We start from the raw sequence: 22,686 nt of genomic DNA on the forward strand, positions 1-22,686 counted from the left end.
ACTGGAAAAGTGGGGTAGGTGCAACATAAGACAAAAACTGCTGTCTCCAAGTGGCCATACACCTCTCCAAAGTGAACACAGTTCCTAAGTCATTTCAATGCACTTTTATGACTCAAACAAGAGTATTTTATTATAAGGTACTTAAAAAAAAAAAATCTCCTAGCTGTGCTGTTTCGGAACTGCAGCAAGTACAAACTTGAAGATGTTTTGTTTGGAACACAGCCCTGCATCCCCGCCATCACTCAATTACTGTTGTTGTTTACGCAATCCAAAACAGCCCATTATAAAGGTAGACATGATTTGAAAGCTTGTTCTACTGCCAACATGACTAGCTAAGTTAGAAAAATGTTGTGCGCATAGAAAGGAAAGTCTGCTGCTGCGAATGTTCTTTTCAATAAACAAACATAGGCTCATTTTGTTCAGAACAACCCCAGGGTATGACGCAATGTCATCTTGGAATTGTACATCAAACATAGTGATCATGAACATTGACGCTGTATATGACATTCGTTTTAGGATATGGAAATGGGAAGTGCACATTTGGACTCACAGGTGTTTGGCTTGCTCGTATGACATCAAAGCGGTATTTATTATAATCCTCAACATATCATCTTTCAAAACACATAGTCCTCTTAATTTTACAGCATTTCCCTCACTCAGACAACAAACATTTAGCAAAAGTTGCCCAATTAGCTGGAGGGACAGAGGAAATGTATTGTCGTGAGCAGTGTTCAAGTGCAGAACGTCTGTCAGTCAAAACCCATACAGCACTTTGAAGCGCAGAGCCAGAGCTCTGACATCATGTATAGCATGTTACTGTACAGCCACTTCCTATTTAGGTGCTTGTTAGTCCCCAAATCTACGATTATCAAGCCGTATACGGGTACAAGTGTAAACGGCTACAGACATGCTCTGGAATTTTGCCAACGAGTAAATCTTTTTTAAACCTCCCTCTTTGGGCTGGATGTGCCAATATGTAGTTCATACATGCATAATCTATGAGCAATTCTGTTTTACCTCAATTAGCCACGAAATCCCTAGTTTGAAAGCGACTGTTTACTGGAATCTGTTCAGCGCCATTTTCCCTACATTTTCCTCCCATACAATTCTAGTTCCAGTCAAGGAGGTACAGCCCCTCACCATTTGAGTTACAGCTAGCAAAATGCACACAGAGCAGGGAAAGAGAGAGAGAGAGTGAGAGAGAGAGAGAGAGTGTGAGAGAGAGAGAGAGAGAGAGAGAGAGAGAGAGAGAGAGAGAGAGAGAGAGAGAGAGAAAGAGCAATGACATGGTGCACATATCTGAACATATGTGACGTAGTTTTCTATTTTCAGGGACCACTTTTGACTTGTGAGTGCTACTTTCAGAACTACTAGATAATAAGTATACAACATTACTGGAGAATCTTTTTAACGTCCAAAAGCGGAAATCTTGTTGCAGGCTCTCTTTCCATTTCTCTTGAAACCCGGATGCATCTGGTTGTTTCGACCCCAATGAGGGTGAGGCTGAGGTGACCCCTCTACCCTCTTTCATTAAAAAATATCAACGGCCCATACTACCTACCATTGCGTATGCCTGCCTGATGATAACTGTGTCATTTATCTGGGAGCAACGATCTTCTATCACAGAACATTTGAGCATGTCCCCAGACTTGGCTACCGATGAACATTTCAGAAAGAATGTGAGAGTCTTGTTCATCGATATGCCTATTTGCATAATACTTGAAATATATAAACATTTATCTCATGTATTGATACTTTCATGGAATGACCTGATGTGTGACTGTAGACAGTGTTGGTGATATGCTTACTAACTCGTAATAACTCCTTTATAAAGTAATTACTCAGAGGTAGGCTTACAGAGGCTGACTGGGCACCATTTTCCCTAGCAGAAGACAGCCATACATCTCTGCCAAGGTGATGAGCTAAAAAGCTGACCATACCCCTTCATGCAAAAGCAGAAGGGAAGGGCCAATGTTGAAGGGGGAGGTTTTACTATTTTCTAGCAAAGGCCTCGCGGGACTGTCAAGCTAGCAGTTGCTGTGTGGCAGAGAGAGAGGGGGTGAAGAAAGAAGAATCAAAACATCCCGACCATCCCGACACAAGGAACATTTAGGGGAAGCTGCAAATAAATATATAGGCCTAAAACGCTGAGACTGCGACAAAGAGAAACAAGGTCGTCGTTTATAATTATTGTGGAATGTGAGCTGTTAAAACTTTGGATGCCAAATTATTGATGCAACCTCTCGCAGCTCTTTAATCAAGTTACTCCTCAGTTTATGTTTACAAATACATCTGGTTTTGATTTTAGAACAAGTAAAGAATGTCCGGCTTTCATCAACGCAAACTGCTGTTTAAACAATTATATTTTTGATCCATAATTCTGCATTTGGAAGCGTTCTTCCTACCGGTGTAGCAACTTCAAGAATCAAGGAAAAGTGATTCAGGGAAAAACAGGGCCTATTTGGTAGTTTTTTTGCCGGTGTCGTGGTCGAGGAATGGCACTCCGGGTAGAGGCATATGCCCAATTGCTGTTGCTCGTGTTGGCATTGGACCTGAGCGTGCAAGGAGCGGAACCACAGTATCAAAAACCAGAGGTGAGTGAGTCATAGCCTGCTCTCGGGAGGTCACTCGAAAGTAAATAACAGGGATTGATGGTTTGTTGACAGATTCCTCAGAGTTAACGGCTACCCTGGAGTGATTGGGGTTATGTGCTTTGCTCAAGGGCACAGCGAACATTTTTTCACCGTGTCGGCTCCCGGAATGGAACCCGTAGGATTTCAGATTACTGGCACAACGCTAGGCTAACCACTTGGCAATATCCTATCTTAAACTATGTAGAAAAAAAAATATGCATCGTGATGTTTTAACCTGATATATAACAATGGGCCCTACTGTTAACCTTAATAAAAGCACAAATAACTTATTCTTATCTTAAAAGAGCCAAATTGGTAATGATTGCAGAGAGAGACTGTCTGTCAAGCAGTAAGACTTTTCATTTGATTAAGTAAATGGTTTCAATTTTGCAAAGTAAGCATATATTTTAAACAGTTCACACATTTATAGTCAAAATTGATGATTCAAAATAGACGTTTTGAACAGATATTTTGATCAATTTCACCCATAGCCAATTGTTATAAACATTTGTGTATTATTCATTTAAAGTGTTGTGTTTCTGTCACACCCAGAGCTGAGAAATTGGAAATTGAGCTAATCTGATATTTAAAAAATATATATATATATTTTTTATTTATTTAACTTTTATAGCCTAACGGTATGACCTAAGATGTCAAACCTATATGGGCGATATGCGATATGCCATCAGACTTTTGGAACGCTATAGTCTATCAACTCAGTTCCAACTGCATCTGAAACATCAGACTGTCCACTTGGTATAGAGACATTGACTGGAAGCTAAATATGTATTGACATTTAAGAGTTATTTTTGAGTTATAGTGGCTGCCATGTTCCCCAGGGGCCAAATCTGGGGTGGCTCCATGCCTATATCTTTTCAGGGTACATACATCGACCTTTGTGCCAAATCTGGTGCTTTTATCACAACGTTTTCAATAGCCAGCTTAGCCACACACCACTAGTATACACAATTGATCATTTTGAATTCCTCCATATTAACACAGAAATCATGGTAAATTGGGGTTTTTGGTTGGTAACGAGTTTTGAATTTGTTACATTTCTGACCTCATGGGTTTAGAAATGTACCCTTGTTGGTGTTTTTAGGGTTAAAAAGTTCTACCCCAAAAGCAAGGAAATAATTTCCCAGGTCTGGGATGTCAGACTGTCAGTAGAACTGGGGTGATGTGGGATGGTTCTGACCTCAGCTAAAGGACGCAGACCACAATGATGATGGCTCACATGACAACATTTAGAAATGCTGAGGAGGCAAAATAAAAGAAAAAGAGAAGAAGAAGGCAAATGGGGAGAAATACCATGGTCTCTGTATTGTGGTCAGGTATAGAGGCACTTTCTGAAAGGATAAGGGATTTAGAGTTGCGGGTAGGACCCAACTTCAAAGAAATGCGGAAATATAATTGTTGACATCTGTCCTGAGTTAGGGTTGAACTGGGGGAAGGGAGTTTTACAGAGAGAAGGGCTGTGTCTGAAGAGATGATAAACTGATGGTCAGCAGTGGAGGAGGACTCACCAGCGGTCAGTATCCCTAGTCAGAGAGATATGAAGTTATTTTGTTTCGACTACAGGATGTCACCATTATGTTAAACCCCCACGCACCCCATACTCCTACTGACAGACATCTATCATTTAGGAAAACACAGTCGGCTAGCTAGATCATTATGAAAACAGTCAACTAAATCATGTCACATGAAGCTCTGACTACATCACTGTAGATGTCAAATGTCCTTTTGATGTTTTTCATCTGACTGCTGGCGCCTGAACTGTAATCTGAGCATACTGTAGGGGCCTGGATTGCATTTCCAGCTGTGCAAATGGAAAGAATAATTTATCTACATCAGGGATGGGAAACTGACTTTTGTTGGCACGCGGTAGAATTTCCAAATAAAAAAATGATATAATATTTTGGAATTCAGTCGGGAATAATATAATACACAAGGTGCAATTTTGAAATGTGATTGTGCATCAGCTGTTTTTCTCCTGTTATATCAGTCACTGACAGTCACTCAATTAGCTCATGTCAGCTGAAATGTTTCAGAATGGTAAATTAGTATAGCGGCCAGCTATCTAAACTTGTAGTAATCATGGTCGAATTACCGACATTGATTTTGTTAGTCATTGTCACTCAGATATCATATTAAAAACCGCAAACATTTCTCTCCACCCTATGGCATAATTTGTGTGAAATTAGCTGTTAAATTTTCTCTCACCTTGGGCTGGGCGTTTATCGTATTTTACTATATATCGGTATTGATACATGGACCAGTTTGGGTTTTTACTTTACATTAACCGATGTGATACGCAACTCAGGAGGGTGTAATGTCAGTTTTTATAGTTTACTCCGTTTGCTAGTTGTGTCGTCTTTCTCCCTCCTTCTGCATGTCGCTTCCCACACCAATCCCAGCTCCCTGTCACTCAAGATGAGAGCAGTTGCTCGGAGTCACAAACACTTTCTTGCTGTTCACTGCAGTTTGCATGGTCAGGTAAATGCAACAAGATGTTGGTGAAAATAATTCTGATTCCCACAAGTGTTCTACAATTACTCTATTAGACCTATATTACTGTCTGCTAGTTCGTCTTTTCTTAGCAAGTTGTGACTAAAATAAATCTTGTTAGCCGCTAATGCTAATCACTAGTTAGCTGGCTAGTTAGCTTGCTAAATGTACTAAGAGACCAGTACATGCTCCTCAGTGAATTTCAGAAAAATACAAATAACTGAAACATTAAATAAAACTATATTAAAATATATTCACATCACCAAATAATGGATTAAAACACACTGTTTTGCAATGAAGGTCTTGTAGCCTCAGCAGCACTCCGTAGGGTAGCACCATTGTGTAGCCGGAAGACAGTTAGCTTCTGTCCTCCTCTGGGTACGTTGACTTCAATACAAAGCCTAGGAGGCTCATGGTTCTCACCCCCTTCCATAGACTTACACAGTAATTATGACAACTTCCGGAGGATGTCCTACAACCTATCAGAGCTTTTGCAGCATGAACTGATATGTTGTCCACCAAATCAAAGGATCAGAGAATGAATCTAGTACTGAAAGCATAAGCTACAGCTAGCTAGCACTGAACTGTATAAAATGTGGTGAGTAGTTGACTCAAAGAGAAAGAGAATAGTTGAACAATTCTGAACAAATAATTTATTCAAAAATGAAGGATAAGCAGGAGAGAGAGCTATCTATATTTCGTAGTCTATATTTTTCTCACTGTCACTTAGCTAGCATCGAATGCAGCTAGCTAGTTTGGCCTACTCAAACACCTGGCTCAAATAGAGAGGAATGCTATGTTAGCTAGCTGACTATGGCTATTCAACACTGGAACTCTTCCAAGGCAAGGTAAGCTTTTGGTTTTATAAATGTATTGCCACTGGGGCCCACCGGTGTAACTGCTAAACTGCTTGTTGCTGACTGTACACTGTACTGCATGATTGTAGGGGGTTTACTAACACGTTAGTTCTAGTAACTATGTTGACTATGACATGACAACGATGTAGGCTGTGTGTAGCGGTTAGCGGTCATGATATGAAGGTTTGGCTTGGAAATGCTTTTTTGAGTTGTCACAGACAGCTGATGTGTTGTGCAATGAAGTCCACAAGCAAAGGGTAAAAGTGAGAGGAAGAGAGCACATAGATTGATGCTAGAAGGAATTATATATACAACAAGCTGTTTGAATGTGGCTGCTATGAAAGTGAACTGTATGTGATCAGGGGTGTATTCATTGCGCCGATTCTGTTGAAAAACGTTTCTTAAACGGATGCAAAAGGAACGAAACGGGGATTAACATACCTGAACCACAACAAAATGTTGCTTAGGGCCCCAAAAAAGGCTAGGGCCGACTCAGACTGCAAGTGTGGGTATGGATGTGGGTATGTAGACCCGTAAATCACTGCACCCCTCTCATGATGAGTTCAGATTTTTTGTGGCCCCCACCTCCATCAAAGTTGCCCCTCCCTGACCTAGATTAGACTGTCAATTTAGCAGAAAGAAGATCTCTCAGAGGGAACTGAAGCACTGATAATTGTTACATCTGCTCCTGCCACACCCTCTACTGCGCATCCTGTGTCGCCACTCCCCCAGTGCTCTCTCCCTCTCCCTCTCTCTCTCTCTGTGTGTGTGATTGTGTGGGCTGAGACAGATGTGCTGGAGTCAGAGCAGATCCCCACCAGCTGCAACCTGTTCCATAATTAAGACCTCTACAAATACTCAGTCCTGCCACTTCCACACTGCCAGATTGTAATCTCTGCTCAGTCAGTCCACGTTTCTAGCCGTTTTTTACTATTTAGATCCTGTTTTCCTTGCCTGACACGGTTTTCCTCTCCGCTATAGTTCTGCCCGCTCTGACTCTGGTCCCTGTCTCTAGTCCCACGTCTCCTCATCCTGCTACTCTGCCCTGGATTCCCCATTCTACTGCTCCCTTGGATTCACCTCCGGACCTGCTTACACTGTCCCAACCCCTCTCGCTCCAGCCTCAGCCTCCGCACCTGGTTTCCTGCAACCTGCCCGAGCTTCCCCTGGCCTGCACTCCATCTTCTCCCTGTGTTTCAATAAATAGCTTGGTTACTTCATCCCAGTCTCGTCGTCTGAGTCTGCTCTTGGGTTTCCCTGTTCCACTCCGCGTAACAGTATGATCTGGCCAAAGAGATTAACCCAGCAGACTCAGATCCTCTCCACCAAATCCTCGCCGGCCAAGGCGCCCTGCTCAAGCAACATGACCAAACCCACATAAAGTAGTTTTCACGGATCCTGTCTGACCTACAGGGCTGAACCTTCACCCAGAGCTCACAACCAGTCCCCAAGTGATTCTTCTCCGCCCCTGGAGCCGTTTGTTCCGACTCCCGAGCACTACGATGGCAACCTGCAGAGCCTTTTTAGTACAATGTTCACTAGTATTTGAGCAACAGCCCTATGCTAGCGAACGGGCTAAGATTTCCTTCTTGATTGGCTGCCTCGATGGAGCAGCACTTTCCTGGGCCACAGCGGTGTGGGAAAGACAGTCCCCCATCTGCTTCTCTTACTCCAGATTCACAGAGGAGATGAAGAACGTCTTCAACCACCCGGTCTGTGGTAAGGATGCCGCTAAACGACTCCTGTCCCTCCGTCAAGGCCCCCATAGTGTTGCTGAGATGGCATGTGAGTTTCGCACCCTCGCTGCTGAGAGCGGCTGGAATGAGGCCCTTCAGGGAGCATTCCAAAACGCGCTCACTGAGACCATCAAGGACAAGTTGGTGTCCAGGGATGAGCCTGATGGACTCGATGAACTCATCTCTCTAGCCATCCGCATCGACAACCGTCTCTATAAGCGTCGGAGGGAGAGAGTAGGTAGGGTTGCATGCACCATAACATCTGCTTCAGCACCTTGTCCTCTTTCTTCGACTGCATCCCTTTCCAAGGCTCTTCCTGATCCTGAACCCATGCAGCTCGGCCGGGCCCGTCTCTCTCCAGAGGAGAGGCAGCGGCGAATCGGTGCTAGGTGTTGCCTATTGTGGTTAGGTTGGTCACTTTGTCTCCACTTGTTCCCTGCGTCCAGCAAAAAGGGGTCTCGGCAGTAGTGGGGGATATACTGTTGAGCCAAATCACCTGCCCATCTTCCCCCAGACCCCTGCTTGAAGGCAACCTTGTGTGGCAGAGCAAGGCGTTTCCTCTGTCTGCTCTCATCAATTCGGGTGCCGACGGGAGCTTCCTGGACCGAGGCGTCGTTAACCAGTTGGGCCTGGACACTGTCCCACTCGATTCACCCCTCGACGCCAACGCTCTCAACAGACAGCTCCTCGCTCATCTCTGTGAGAACCGTCCCTGTCATCCTGCATCTCTGGAAACCACCAGGAAAAGATCAGTTTCCACATAATTGACTGTCCTTACTCCACCCTGGTTCTTGGCCATCCATGGTTAAAGCTACACAACCCACAGATTGAATTGACTGGACCACCGGAAAGGGAACCACTTGGAGTTAATTTTGTCACTCTAATTGTCTACATTCTGCCCTTGCCCCTGCCTTGTCTGTGCCCCAGTCCATTCCAGAACCTCCGGACCTGTCATCAGTTCCTCCAGAGTATCACAATCTAGCTCCTGTGTTCAGCAAGCACCACGCCCTGTTGCTGCCGCCTCATCGGCCTTACGACTGCCCCATTGACCTCCAGCCTGGAGTTTCCCATCCCGGTAGCCGGTTATTTAACCTCTCTCGTCCCGAGCAAGAGGCTATGGAGAGGTACATCCAGGATTCTCTGGCTGCAGGACTTATCAAGCCATCTTCCTCCCCGGTGGGTGCTGGGTTTTTCTTTGTGAAGAAGGATGGGTCACTGAGACCGTGCATAGACTTCCGTGGGCTGAATAATATCACAGTAAAGAACAAGTACCCCTTGCCACTCATCAGCTCTGCTTTTGCCCCCCTCCATGGTGCCACGGTGTTTACCAAACTCGATCTCCGGAATGCCTACCACCTTGTCCGCATAAGAGGGGGACGAGTGGAAGACAACGTTCAACACACCACTGGGTCACTGAGTATTTGGTCATGCCTTTTGGTCTTACTAACGCCCCTGCTGTTTTCCAGGAACCTAGTCAATGATGTGCTGAGGGATGTGATTGGACGCTTCGTTTTTGTCTATTTAGATGACGTCCTGATTTTTTCCCCCCAAGGACCCTGAGGCTCACCAGCAACACGTTCTTCAACAGCTGTTGGAGAATAAGCTTTTTGTTAAAGCTGACAAATGTGAGTTCCATGCTGCCTCAGTGTCTTTCCTGGGTTATATTATTGCACAGGGACAGTTACGTATGGACCCCGCCAAGGTCCTGGCAGTCAGAGTGGCCTGCGCCCTCCAACCTGAAGCAGCTACATCGTTTCCTGGGGTTTGCAAATTTTAAGACGTTTCATCCGCAACTACAGCCGTCTGAATGCACCTTCAACCACTCTCACCTCCACCTGCACTCCATTCCACTGGACTCCTGAGGCAGAGGCAGCATTCCTGGAACTTAAGCGTCGCTTCACCTCCGCTCCGGTCCTTACTCAGCCCGACCCAGGACTCCAGTTCATTGTGGAGGTGGACGCCTCTGACACCGGGGTAGGTGCTGTTCTATCTCAACGTTCCCCCTCTGATCAGAAGGTCCACCCATGTGCATTATTTTTCCATAAGCTCTCACCTGCAGAGGAATTTTGACATCGGAAACCGGGAAGTCCTGGCAGTTAAGCTGGCTCTTGAGGAATGGCGCCCTGGCTGGAGGGCTCTGTCACCCTCCCCCCCCTTCATCATGTGGACTGACCATAAAAACCTGTCCTACATCCAGACTGCCAAACATTTGAACTCCCGGCAAGCTAGGTGGGCCTTGTTCTTCGGTAGATTCAATATCACACACACTTATCGCCCCGGTTGAAAGAATACCAAGCCTGATACCCTCTCCTGCCAGTTCACCACCGACAACACGGGTACCAAGCCAGAAGCCATTCTACCATCCACCTGCATCATTGCCGCCGTCGCCTGGGAAATCAAGTCCCGTATCCGCCAGGCTCAGCAGAACCAGCCTGACCCGGGTAACGGTCTTTGTTCCCGATTGTGGTCGCTCTGATGTTCTTCAGTGGTGCCATTCTACTCACCTCACCTGTCACCCTGGTATGAACCGGACCCTCGCCTTCCTGCGTCAGCGCATCTTGTGGCCCACCATGGAGAGAGATGTCCAGGAGTTTGTCTCAGCCTGCTTGGTTTGTGCTCGGAACAAAACCTCCATTAAACCCACTTCCGGGCTGCTGCGCCCTCTTCCCATACCCAGTTGCCCCTGGTCACACATAGCTCTGGACTACGTCACTGGCCTTTCCCCATCTAACGGTAACTCTGTCATCCTCACCATTATTGACAGGTTTTCCAAAGTGGCTCACTTCGCTCCCGTCCTCCAGGGAGACTGCGGACCTGCTAGTATCCCATGTGTTTCGTCTGCATGGCATTCCTACTGACATCGTTTCCGGTAGGGGACCCCAGTTTACCTCCCAGGTATGGAGATCCTTCTGTTCAGCTCTTCGTATCAATGTCAGTCTTTCTTCTGGATATATTCCGGTCCCGTGTGGCTCAGTTGGTAGAGCATGGTGTTTGCAATGCCAGGGTTGTGGGTTCGATTCCCACGGGGGACCAGTACAGAAAAAATGCATTCACTACTGTAAGTCGCTCTGGATAAGAGTGTCTGCTAAAATGACTAAAATGTAAAATGTAAATATCACCCCCAGACCAACGGCCAGACTGAACAGGCCAACTAAGAGATGGAGACTGACCTCTGCTAGCCCTTCCTCCTGGAGCGCTCAGCTACCCTGAGTTGAATATGCCCACAACACCCTCACCAACGTCTCGTCAGGTATGTCACCTTTCGAGTGTGCTTTGGGTTACCAACCCCCCTTGTTCCCCGCCCAAGAGGTTTAGGTTGCGGTTCCCTCTGTCCAGGACCATCTGCGCTGTTGTCTTTGTACCGGGAGGAAGGCTCGGGCTGCCCTTCTTCGTGCCTCCGATGACCCAGTCCCAAGCCACCGTTGGCGGGTCTACACCCCAGGTCAAAAGGTATGGCTCTCATCAATGGGCAACCCGCCCATTGAAGGCAGTATCGAATAAACTTTCCCCCGATTCAGTGGTCCCTTTGAAATTGACCGTGCCATTAACCCCTCTGCAGTGCGCCTGAAACTCCCAGCCTCTCTCAGGATCCATCCTACCTTCCATGTATCCCTGATTAAACCTGTCTGCTCCAGTCCTCTGTCTCCTCCTTCAGCAGCTCTTCCACCCCCTCGGTTCATCGATGACCATCCTCCCTTTACTTTCCGGCGGCATTTGGATGTGCGCCGTCGAGGTCACGGAAGCAGTACCTGGTGGACTAGGAAGGATACGGGCCAGAGGAGCGCTGCTGGGTGCCCCGCCATCACATTCTGGACCCATCCCTCTTACATGATTTCTATACCTCACACCCAGATAAGCCTGGTCGGGCGTCAAGGTGCTCCTGCCACACCCTCTACTGCTCATCCTGTATCTCCTTGACCTGCCGCCACTCCCCCAGTGCTCTCTCCCTCTCCCTCTCTCTGTGTGAAGAGACATGTGTGCTGGAGACAGAGCAGATCCCCACCAGCTGCAACCTGTTCCATAATAAGACCTCTATAAATACTCAGTTCTGCCACTTCCACACTGCCAGTTCATAATCTCTGCTCAGTCAGTCCACGTTTCTAGCCGTTTTTTTACTATTTAGATCCTGTTGTGCCTGTTTTCCTTGCCTGACACGGTTTTCCTCTCCGATACAGTTCTGCCCACTCGGGTCCCTGTCTCCAGTCCCACATCTCCTCATCCTGCTACTCTGCCTTAGACTCCCCATTCTACTGCTCCCTTGGATTCCACTCCAGACCTGCTTACCCTGTCCCAACCCCTGTCGCTCCAGCCTCAGCCTCCGCACCTAGTTTCCTGCAACCCGCCCGAGCTTCCCCTGGCCTGCATTCCATCTTCCCCCTGTGTTTCAATAAATAGCTTGGTTACTTCATTCCAGTCTCCTCATCTGAGTCTGCTCTTGGGTTCCCCTGTTCCACTCCGCGTAACAATCATGTCAGTCAACGAGTTTGCCATTTAGACAGATAAATCCGTTTTTTTACTTTAGAAGCAAGTAAAGAATGTGCAGCTTTCATCAATGAAAATGGCTATTTAAACAATTATATATTTTTAAACCGGGCCTTTACTAACCGGGCCTTTCTTTACTTTGCGGGTATCGTGGTCGAGGAATGGCACTTCGGATAGAGGGAATGCCCGACTGCTGTTGCTCATGCTGGGATGGGACCTGAGCGTGCAAATCGCCGCACAACTCTTGGGAGGTCACTCGAAAAGAAATAACAGGGATTGTTGGCTTATTGCCAGGTTCATCAGAGTTAACAGCTACCCTTGAGTGATTGGGGTTATGTGCCTTGCTCAAGGGCACATCGACATATTTTTCACCTCCCGGAATTCAGCTTGCAACCTTTCAGATTACTGGCACAACAGTCTAATCGATAAGCTACCTGCTGCCCATTTGAACACAGCAATCCATTTTTGAATAGTTAGATTGGCAATATCCTCTGAAACTATGCATTGTGATGCTCTTACCTGATATGAAGCAATAGGCCCTACTGTTAACCTTAAGTGCAAATAACATACAATATTTTTAGCTTTAAAGTGCCAAATTGGTATAATGTCTGTCGACCATTAACACTTTTTATTTTATTAACCTTTTGTAACAGTCAAATTGTTTACATTCCGCAGTACCAGTCAAAAGTTTGGACACACCTAGTCATTCAAGACTTTTACTATTTTCTACATTGTAGAATAATAGTGAAGACATAACTATGAAAAAAACACATGGCATCATCTAGTAATCCCCCCCCCCCAAAAAAATGTATTCTTCAAAGTAGCCACCCTTTGCCTTGATGACAGCTTTGCACAATCTTGGCATTCTCTCAACCATCTTCATGATGAATGCTTTTCCAACAGTCTTGAAGAAGTTCCCACATATGCTGAGCACATGTTGGCTGCTTTTTCTTCACTCTGTGGTCCAACTCATCCCAAACCATCTCAATTGGTTTTAGATCGGGTGACTGTGGAGGCCATGTCATCTGATGCAGCACTCCATCACTCTCCTTTTTGGTCAAATAGCCCTTACACAGCCTGGGGGTGTGATGTGGGTCATTGTCCTGTTGAAAAACAAATGATAGTCCCACTAAGCACAAACCAGATGGGATGGTGTGTCGCTGCAGAATGCTGTGGTAGCCATGCTGGTTAAGTGTGCCTTGAATTCTAAATAAATCACAGACAGTGTCACCAGCAAAGCACCCCCACACTATCACACTTCCTCCTCCATGTTTCATGGTGGGATCCACGCATACGCAGATCATCCATTCACCTACTCTGTGTCTCACAAAGACACGGCGGTTGGAACCAAAAATCTCAAATTTGGACTCATCAGACCAAAGGACAGATTTCCACTGATCTAATGTCCATTGTTATTGGTGTCCTTTAGTAGTGGTTTCTTTGCAGCAATTCGACCATGAAGGCCTGATTCACGCAGTCTCCTCTGAACAATTAATGTTCCTGTTACGTTCCTCCTAAGAAGAGGTAGGTGCAGGAGTCAGGCGCAGGAGAGCAAGGAATTTCCAGAGCACAATAGTTTATTAAACGTCCCAAACACGACAACAACAGGTGGGAAAACACACCCAACGAAGTCGCCACACACATGGAAATAAACATAACACACGGAGGAGAAACCTCTACTCCAAAATACTCTACACACGGTAAAACACGACCGTGAGGGAAAAAAACCCGTGGCGCAAACACGCACCCCCCCAGCAGAGCAACAACAGCAAATAATCCCGCACAAAGAATAGCAGGCAGCGGAGGTTAATAAACCCACCGAAAACAACTAACAGGACACAGGTGTAAACAAATCAGACAGACACAAACGAAAAGGAAAAACGGATCGGTGGCAGCTAGTAGGCCGGCGACGATGACCGCCGAGCACCGCCCGAACAGGGAAAGGAGCCACCTTCGATGGAAGTTGTGACAGTTCCAACAAGTCAGTTCTTAAAATTTCTGGCCTGCTAGAGCTGCCTCGGTCAACTGTAAGTGCTCTTAGCGTGAAGTTGAAAGTCTAGAAGCAACAAAGACTCAGCCGTGAAGTGGTAGGCCACACAAGCTCACAGAACGGGACTGCCGAGTGCTGAAGCACGTGGCGTGTAAAAATTGTCTGTCCTTGGTTACAACAGTCACTACCGAGTTCCAAACTGCTTTTGTAAGCAACGTCAGCACAAGAACTGTTCGTCGGGAGCTTCATGAAATCACCATGCGCAATGCCAAGTGTCAGCTGGAGTGGTGTAAAGCTTGCCGCCATTGGACTCTGGAGCAGTGGAAATGGGTTCTCTGGAGTGATGAATCAAGCTTCACCATCTGGCAGTCCGACGGATGAATATGGGTTTGGTGGACGCCAGGAAAACGCTACCTTCCCGAATGCATAGTGCCAACTGTAAAGTTTGGTGGAGGAGGAATAATGGTCTGGGGCTGTTTTTCATGGTTCGGGCTAGGCCCCTTAATTCCAGTGAAGGGAAATCTTACCGCTATAGCATACAATGACATTCTAGACGATTCTGTGCTTCCAACTTTGTGGCAACAGTTTGGGGAAGGCCCTTTCCTTTTTCAGTATGACAATGCCACCGTGCAAAAGTGAGGTCCATACAGAAATGGTTTGTCGAGACTGGTGTGGAAGAACTTGACTGGCCTGTACAAAGCCCTGACCTTAACGCCATCGAACACCTTTGGGATGAATTTGAACGTTGACTGCCTACAGTTCATTCGGAAAGTATTCAGACCCCTTCCCTTTTTACACATTTTGCTACATTACAGCCTTATTGTAAAATTGAAAAAGTAAAATTAAAATCCTCCAATCTACACATAATCCCCATAATGACAAAGCAAAAACTGTTTTCTTTTACATAAGTATTCAGAATCTTTGCTATGAGACTCGAAATTGAGCTCAGGTGCATCCTGTTTCCATTGATCATCCTTAAGATGTTTCTACAACTTGATTGGAGTCCACCTGTGGTAAATTCAATTGATTGGACATGATTTGGAAAGGCACACATCTGTCTATAATGTCCCCATAATGTCCCACAGTGCATCTCAGAGCCAAAACCAAGCCATGAGGTTAAAGGAATTGTCCATAGAGCTCCGAGACCAGATTATGTTGAGGCACAGATGTGATGAAGGGTACCAAAACATTTCTGCAGCATTGAAGGTCCCCAAGAACACAGTGGCCTCCATCATTCTTAAATGTAAGAAGTTTGGAACCACCAAGACTCATCCTAGAGCTGGCCACACATTTATAGTCAAAATGTATGTTTCAAAATAGATGTTTTTGTATGTTTGGACAGATATAAATTTCACCCATAGCCACTTTATTATAAACATTTGTGTGCTATTAATTTAAAGTGTTTCTGTGATACACAGAGGCTGAGAAATTGGCAATTGAGCTAGTCTGGTATATAGCCTACCGGTATGATGTCCACGGATATGGGCCATATGTTATTTGGGCGCCAGTGCCATCAGACTTTTGGAATGCTATAGTCTAACAACTCAGTTCCAATTGACAGCTTTTCACTGTTTCTGTTCTACATTTGGGTTAACTCACCAACAAACCAAATATAATACTACTGGTAATTTGAGTGACGTTTGGCCATAATCTTTGCACCAGAACGCTCACTAGTATTGAGAGAGAGATAATACCCTAAATGAACAGTAAATCAAGATCTGCAGGTCTGTGTAATAGCCAATTAGACTGGGCTCAATGCAGCTGTTTAAAGACCATAGTACCAGTCAGAGCATGGAAGGTAGGTGTGTCATATATTGTGGCCCCAGGGAAAGCGAGAAAGTGGGCAGAGGATTTCCTCTTTGCTTGAAAACACCTTGTATTGGTCTCACTGTGGCAATACGCCTGCAGCCTGACAATGACAATACACAAAGCGAATGACACAGGAAGGGGGAGGAAGGCGGAGGGTCAGCCAGTACAAAGAGGGAACCAGTCTGATGGAAATGTGAATGAGTGGGAGATGACAGAATGCAACAGGAAGGAGAGAGAAAAAGAGGGAAGGAGGTCATACCCACAAGAAGGAAGAGAAAATAAGTAATTGTGATAATGCAATTTGGGAACACAACAATTTAGGTGCAATTAGGCTATATCCATGTTAATCATAGGTCACATATGCATAGTACACTTCCGCAAGCAATACTGCTGGGTACAAACATGGCCATCAGCCTACATCCCAGGGACAGGGAAAGTTTCCTGACCATATGACCTGAACAGGAAATACTCTTAGATCTTAGTTATTACCTTATGATAGGTCAAGTCATCTATTCATAAAAAAAACTCTGGCCCCAATTGTTGGTAATGATACGATAATGAAGGAGATTAAACTTTGACCATCTCCTTCATTTTCTTGTTTTTGCTTTTGAGCAGAGCATTCTCTGTTATAACGAAGTACAGATATGCAAACAGATTGGCTAATGCTGAAAGCACTTTGGCATCAGTGGGATGTTTTTCAGATTTTACTTCATCTGTTGCTCAATCTTGTTGACGTTGGCTAGCTAGAGGACTGTTTGCTTAGACTGCAGCTGGCAATCCCATACACACTTAGGTAGAGAAGAGTCAGAGGTCAGGGAGGCCAATCAGTAACATCCACATAATGTTGCAACACCACCCAGACACACACATTTATGATTAATGACTCTGATTATGTGTTTGTTTGAGTGTGTGTTCTGATTTGTAATAGTCTGTTCAGTAGCTCCTAAACCAAGTGTCTTGTATGGGCCAGATCATTGTGCCAGTATATTGTGTATTTAGCTATGAGCTATGAGCCTTCTTTCTCATGATCAGTTGTTATGTTTGTGTGTAGTCATTGGGGCACACTACGTTTATCAGTAATCTGGAGTACTGAGACATATTCCCTGTAAGGCGCCTCCACTGTCGACCAGAGTTTTATTTCCGTTGGCCCAGAGCAAACGGAGCAACTGACTTCGTTTTTTCTTGTTCTTTGAAATGTAATTCAGTCATCTTTCTCTATTTCTATGCAGGGGCGTGAGTGCACATGCACACACGCACGCACGCACACACATCCTTCAAACTCATTTTTAAGGTCAGGGAACATCCTTACCTCTAAAATGTGTAGGCCTATTCGTTTGTTACTTTGTTTATGTAAAAGTCTAAATACTAGGTCTGACTCACTCAACTAAAGTAAATAAAGGGACCACTATAACTGCCCACTCTTTTGGCTTCGGTGATCAAAACTGCTACAGTCAGAAGTAGCGTACCCGTACAGTGAATAACACTTAAAGATGTTTTTTTTATGGACCCACCAATGGGATCATATATGGGAGGAGTGGGACTCACTAGGCTTATGGTTGAAAGAAGTGTTCAGTGTTACTGAATGGCTCTTTTGCACGTACATCCATTTTAAATACAGTCTAACAACATACACTATGAAAGACCCAGATAAAAGACGAACAAAAGGTATAGTGGCCTGTGAAAGCGCTGCTGTGGCCTTATACCATGCATAGAATTGAAACTTGTCCTGAAACAAACTCTTCCTCTAGACATGTCCTCCCACCTCCATTATATTTAAACCATCATAACCCATTAATTACACACTGCACCATCCCCCTCTCTTTCATGATGCTCATCTACCTCTCTCCACCTCACTCCTTCATACGGATTTACAATACTGTAATACAGTGAGTTCCCCCCACACACACAGTATAATGAAACTGCTGACATATAACTGGAGTACAGTTTGATACAAAGAAAATGCTGAAATTACATCATTACTAGTTAATTAAAAGTGTTGTTTTTGTTCATATTTTCATTATGTTCCTGGAACATGTACAATAACCTACCAGGCAGTTACTGTACACTAACGATGTACTGACTGTGCACTGGGTGTGGTTGTTCACAATTATTTACCCTCAGGCCTCTGGGTTTTCCGTAAGATAAAAGAGAGGGAGAGTGGGAGGAGGAGTGTGGAGAGAAGACGACAGAGAGACGGGAATGGGGGGAGGGGCCTTTGGTTTGTATGGGATCACAGAGAAAATCTCAGTAAAATTACTGACTGACTGCTGTTTCACAATACACTGACATAGATAACGCAACAAAAGAGCTGAATAGTTGAAGGTCAAACATGCAGCCAAACAATCCATATTTTAAAGTTGTGAAAAACACTTCCTGGGTGTGTGCTAACTTATTGCTAGCTTATTGACAATGTTCAAGTCAGGGTGTGTTCAGTAGAGAATATCAGATAGGTGGGTCTCACATTAGCCACAATGTTGTTTCCAACTCCTGTTTTGGGGGTGGGGGATAGAAAGGGCAGAGCTGAAAATGTATGGGAGAGGTTTGGAACCCAGCCACTGGTTCTGCCACAGATAAAGAGAGGGAGGCACCAGAGTTTGATGAGCTTCCAGGTAAATGCAAGGTCAAATATATACTGTAATCATTCAGCCCCTTCTCTAGTGTAGCCCCAGACACTGTAATCTCACAAGGAGAAGCCTGGAAAGCGAGGCCAGTCTAGATCTATAGTGATGTAGGTTAATCTTTTACCTACAGAATGCTTTTAGTTTCACTGTTAAGTTTTGTCTACCAAGATTTGGGCTTTTCCCTACAAGGGCTTGAGTGAAATCTGAGCTGTCTTTGTATGGTGCCATTTTGTCCTGGTTTGGTTTCAGTGTGTCAGCTTCGGTCAAATTGGCCTTAGTTTCATCCGTCTGGACACAGCCACTGAAGAGTACTGTTTATGTTTGAATACTTGTATAGTTACTCGTTGGAATGACCATTGCCTGTCTGTGGACCTTGTGCTTCTCACGCAAGCCAAAACATATGAAAATATAAATTGGAAGATACAGTTGAAGTCGGAAGTTTACATACACTTAGGTTTGAGTCATTAAAACTCGTTTAACAACCACTCCACAAATTTCTTGTTAACAAACTGTAGTTTTGGCAAGTCGGTTAGGACATCTACTTTGTGCATGACACAAGTAATTGTTCCAACAATTGTTTACAGACAGATTATTTCACTTATAATTCACTGTATCACAATTCCAGTGGGTCAGAAGTTTACATACACTAAGTCGACTGTGCCTTTAAACAGCTTGGAAAATTCCAGAAAATGATGTCATGGCTTTAGAAGCTTCTGATAGGCTAATTGACATCATTTGAGTCAATTGGAGGTGTACTTGTGGATGTATTTCAAGGCCTACCTTCAAACTCAGTGCCTTTGCTTGACATCATGGGAAAATCTAAAGAAAATCTAAAGAAATCAGCCAAGTACTCAGCAAAAAAATGGTAGACCTCCACAAGTCTGGTTCATCCTTGGGAGCAATTTCCAAATGCCTGAAGGTAACACGTTCATCTGTACAAACAATAGTACGCAAGTATAAACACGATGGGACCAAGCAGCCATCATACTGCTCAGGAAGGAGACGCGTTCTGTCTCCTAGAGATGAACGTACTTTGGTGCGAAAAGTGCAAATCAATCCCAGAGCAACAGCAAAGGACCTAGTTGTTACGGGAATTAAGTTATCAATGTTCTTAAACCGAACTTCAATTTAACTACTCAGTTTGTATACCAGAAGGTGTAAGGTTCCGGTTGAAAGAAACAGACTGAGACCCAGCCTACAATGCTCAGAACGATTATTTACGAGAGCTCTAAAATTCATACAATGCACACAGCCTTTTATATTACCACACACACACACACACAAATAAACTTACATCAGTAGAGAACTCCACCCCGCTTTAGGCGGCTGTATTTTTCCACAGTACACAGACCACCTGTCTCCTTATCTTTTGCCAGCCTAGCCGTTTTCGGGCAGTTGTTCCCCTCCCTAACTTAGGGAGGCCCATTTTCCTGTTCCTTTCACAAGGTCGTCTTATCAACTATGCCCTGTTAATTTTGAAATAGTAACAGTGTCTTAGTCTTAAACAGTCTACTCACACACAGTATTGGATTATAGTTTTTAACACATTAATAATACTTATAAGTCTAATACATTTCACAAAGTTATATGGTTTCAGGGTGAAATCATTTAGTCAAACCTTTAATCATATAATTTCCCTTACAATCCACCCTATTGGCTAAATATTTCACATACACTATAACACATCTATTTTCATTGGATTCAGAAATGTCACACAAAATCAAACTAATTCAGAAATGTCACACAAAATCAAACTAATTCAGGACATCAAAGAAAATAAATGCATATACTGTCATCACATACTTATCGATGACAGTTCTAAGCCTATCTCCAATCATAACCCTTCAGATTAGGATGTGCTTTATGATCTTCATTTAAAGAAACAGTCTTCCTAAACATTAAAGATGGTCTCATCTAACATGGGTTCCTCATAATTGAATGAATCCTCCACCAGGCTCGGCGGTAGATATTTGTCGTCCCACTGGTCTGAACTTGGAATCAGTCCGTATCTCACCATCTGCTCCGTCATCAATCTCTCCAGAGCCCTGGAAATGAGACCTCCTGCACAAGGGACCAAACAACAACCACACAATACTAACACATTCATACAGGTGAAAGCAGCAGATTGATGCTATACAACGTTTGACATGTTTGAACGAACGTAAATTTAAAATAATTTGACTTTTCGTCATGACATTTTTCTCACGCGTCCTACATTTTTAGTAGCTTACTGAACGCGCAAACAACATGGAGTTATTTGGACATAAATTATGAACTTTATCGAACAAAACAACATTTATTGTGGACCTGGGATTCCTGGAAGTGCCTTCTGATGAAGATTATGAAAGGTAAGTGAATATTTCTAATGCTATTTATGCATTTAGATGACTCCAAAATGGCGGGTATCTGTAATTGCCTGATATATTTTTCTGAGCGCTGTACTCAATTTATTGCAAAGTGTGCTTTCCCAGTAAAGTTATTTTGAAATATGTCAATGCGGTTGCATTCAGGAGATGTTAATCTATAATTCTTTGAAAAACAGTTTAATATTTTATCCTGTTGGGGGTAAGGGGCAGTATTGACACGGCCGGATAAAAAACGTACCCGATTTAATCTGGTTACTACTCCTGCCCAGTAACTAGAATATGCATATCATTATTGGCTTTGGATAGAAAACACCCTAAAGTTTCTAAAACTGTTTAAATGGTGTCTGTGAGTATAACAGAACTCATATGGCAGGCAAAAACCTGAGAGGATTCTATATGGGAAGTGGTCTGTCTGACAAGTTGTTGTTCATCTGGGCTCTTTTTATTGAAGACTGAGGATCTTTGCTCTAACGTGACACTTCCTACGGCTCCCATAGGCTCTCAGAGCCCGGGAAAAAGCTGAACGATATCGAGGCAGCCTCTGGCTGAAACACATTATCGCTTTTGGCAAGTGGCCGATCAGAGTACTATGGGCTTAGGCGCGTGCCCGCGTCGACCGAATGCTTTGTTTTCTTTCCTCTGTTTACCTAAACGGAGATTGCCGGTCGGAATATTATCGCTTTTTTACGAGAAAAATGGCATAAAAATGGATTTTAAACAGCGGTTGACATGCTTCGAAGTACGGTAATGGAATATTTAGAATTTTGTTGTCACGAATTGCGCCGTGCTCGTAACCCTGATTTACCATTTCGGATCGTGTCTGGAACGCACAAACAAAACGCCGCTATTTGGATATAACAATGGATTATTTTGGACCAAACCAACATTTGTTATTGAAGTAGCAGTCCTGGGAGTGCATTCTGACGAAGACAACAAAGGTAATCAAACTTTTGTAATAGTAAATCTGACTTTGGTCAGGGCTAAACTTGGTGAGTGTCTAAATGGCTAGCCGTGATGGCTGGGCTATCTACTGAGAATATTGCAAAATGTGCTTTCACCGAAAAGCTATTTTAAAATCGGACACCTCGATTGCACAAAGGAGTTCTGTATCTATAATTCTTAAAATAATTGTTATGTTTTTTGTGAACGTTTATCGTGAGTAATTTAGTAAATTGTTAGTAAATTCCCCGGAAGTGCGGGGGGATGCTAGTTCTGAACGTCACATGCTAATGTAAAAAGCTGTTTTTTGATATAAATATGAACTTGATTGAACAAAACATGCATGTATTGTATAACATAATGTCCTAGGTGTGTCATCTGATGAAGATCATCAAAGGTTAGTGCTGCATTTAGCTGTCTTCTGGGTTTTTGTGACATTATATGCTAGCTTGAAAAATGGGTGTCTGATTATTTCTGGCTGGGTACTCTGCTTACATAATCTAATGTTTTGCTTTCGTTGTAAAGCCTTTTTGAAATCGGACAGTGTGGTTAGATTAACGAGAGTCTTGTCTTTAAAATGGTGTAAAATAGTCATATGTTTGAGAAATTGAAGTAATAGCATTTCTAAGGTATTTGAAAATCGCGCCACGGGATTCAACTGGCTGTTGCGTAGGTGGGACGAATTCGTCCCACCTAGCCCAGAGAGGTTTAATACAACAACAGCTGACTACCTAAGGGAATATAA

The 22,686-nt window shown here is 44.1% G+C and overlaps 1 protein-coding gene across 1 annotated transcript in view; it reads left to right on the plus strand.

Annotated features, from left to right (window-relative positions):
- The first annotated feature begins 2,002 nt into the window (after positions 1 to 2,002).
- The window catches only part of LOC106600280 (matrix metalloproteinase-14), a 38,499-nt gene continuing 17,815 nt past the window's right edge, over positions 2,003 to 22,686 (plus strand). Inside the window, exon 1 of the mRNA XM_014191589.3 lies at positions 2,003 to 2,594. Coding sequence (XP_014047064.1) covers positions 2,496 to 2,594 — 99 coding nt within the window. The 5' untranslated portion in view covers positions 2,003 to 2,495. The remainder of the gene's footprint in view (positions 2,595 to 22,686) is intronic.

This window comes from Salmo salar, chromosome 03, assembly GCF_965601325.2.
Source record: "Salmo salar chromosome 03, fSalSal1, whole genome shotgun sequence".
Lineage (NCBI taxonomy): Eukaryota > Metazoa > Chordata > Actinopteri > Salmoniformes > Salmonidae > Salmo > Salmo salar.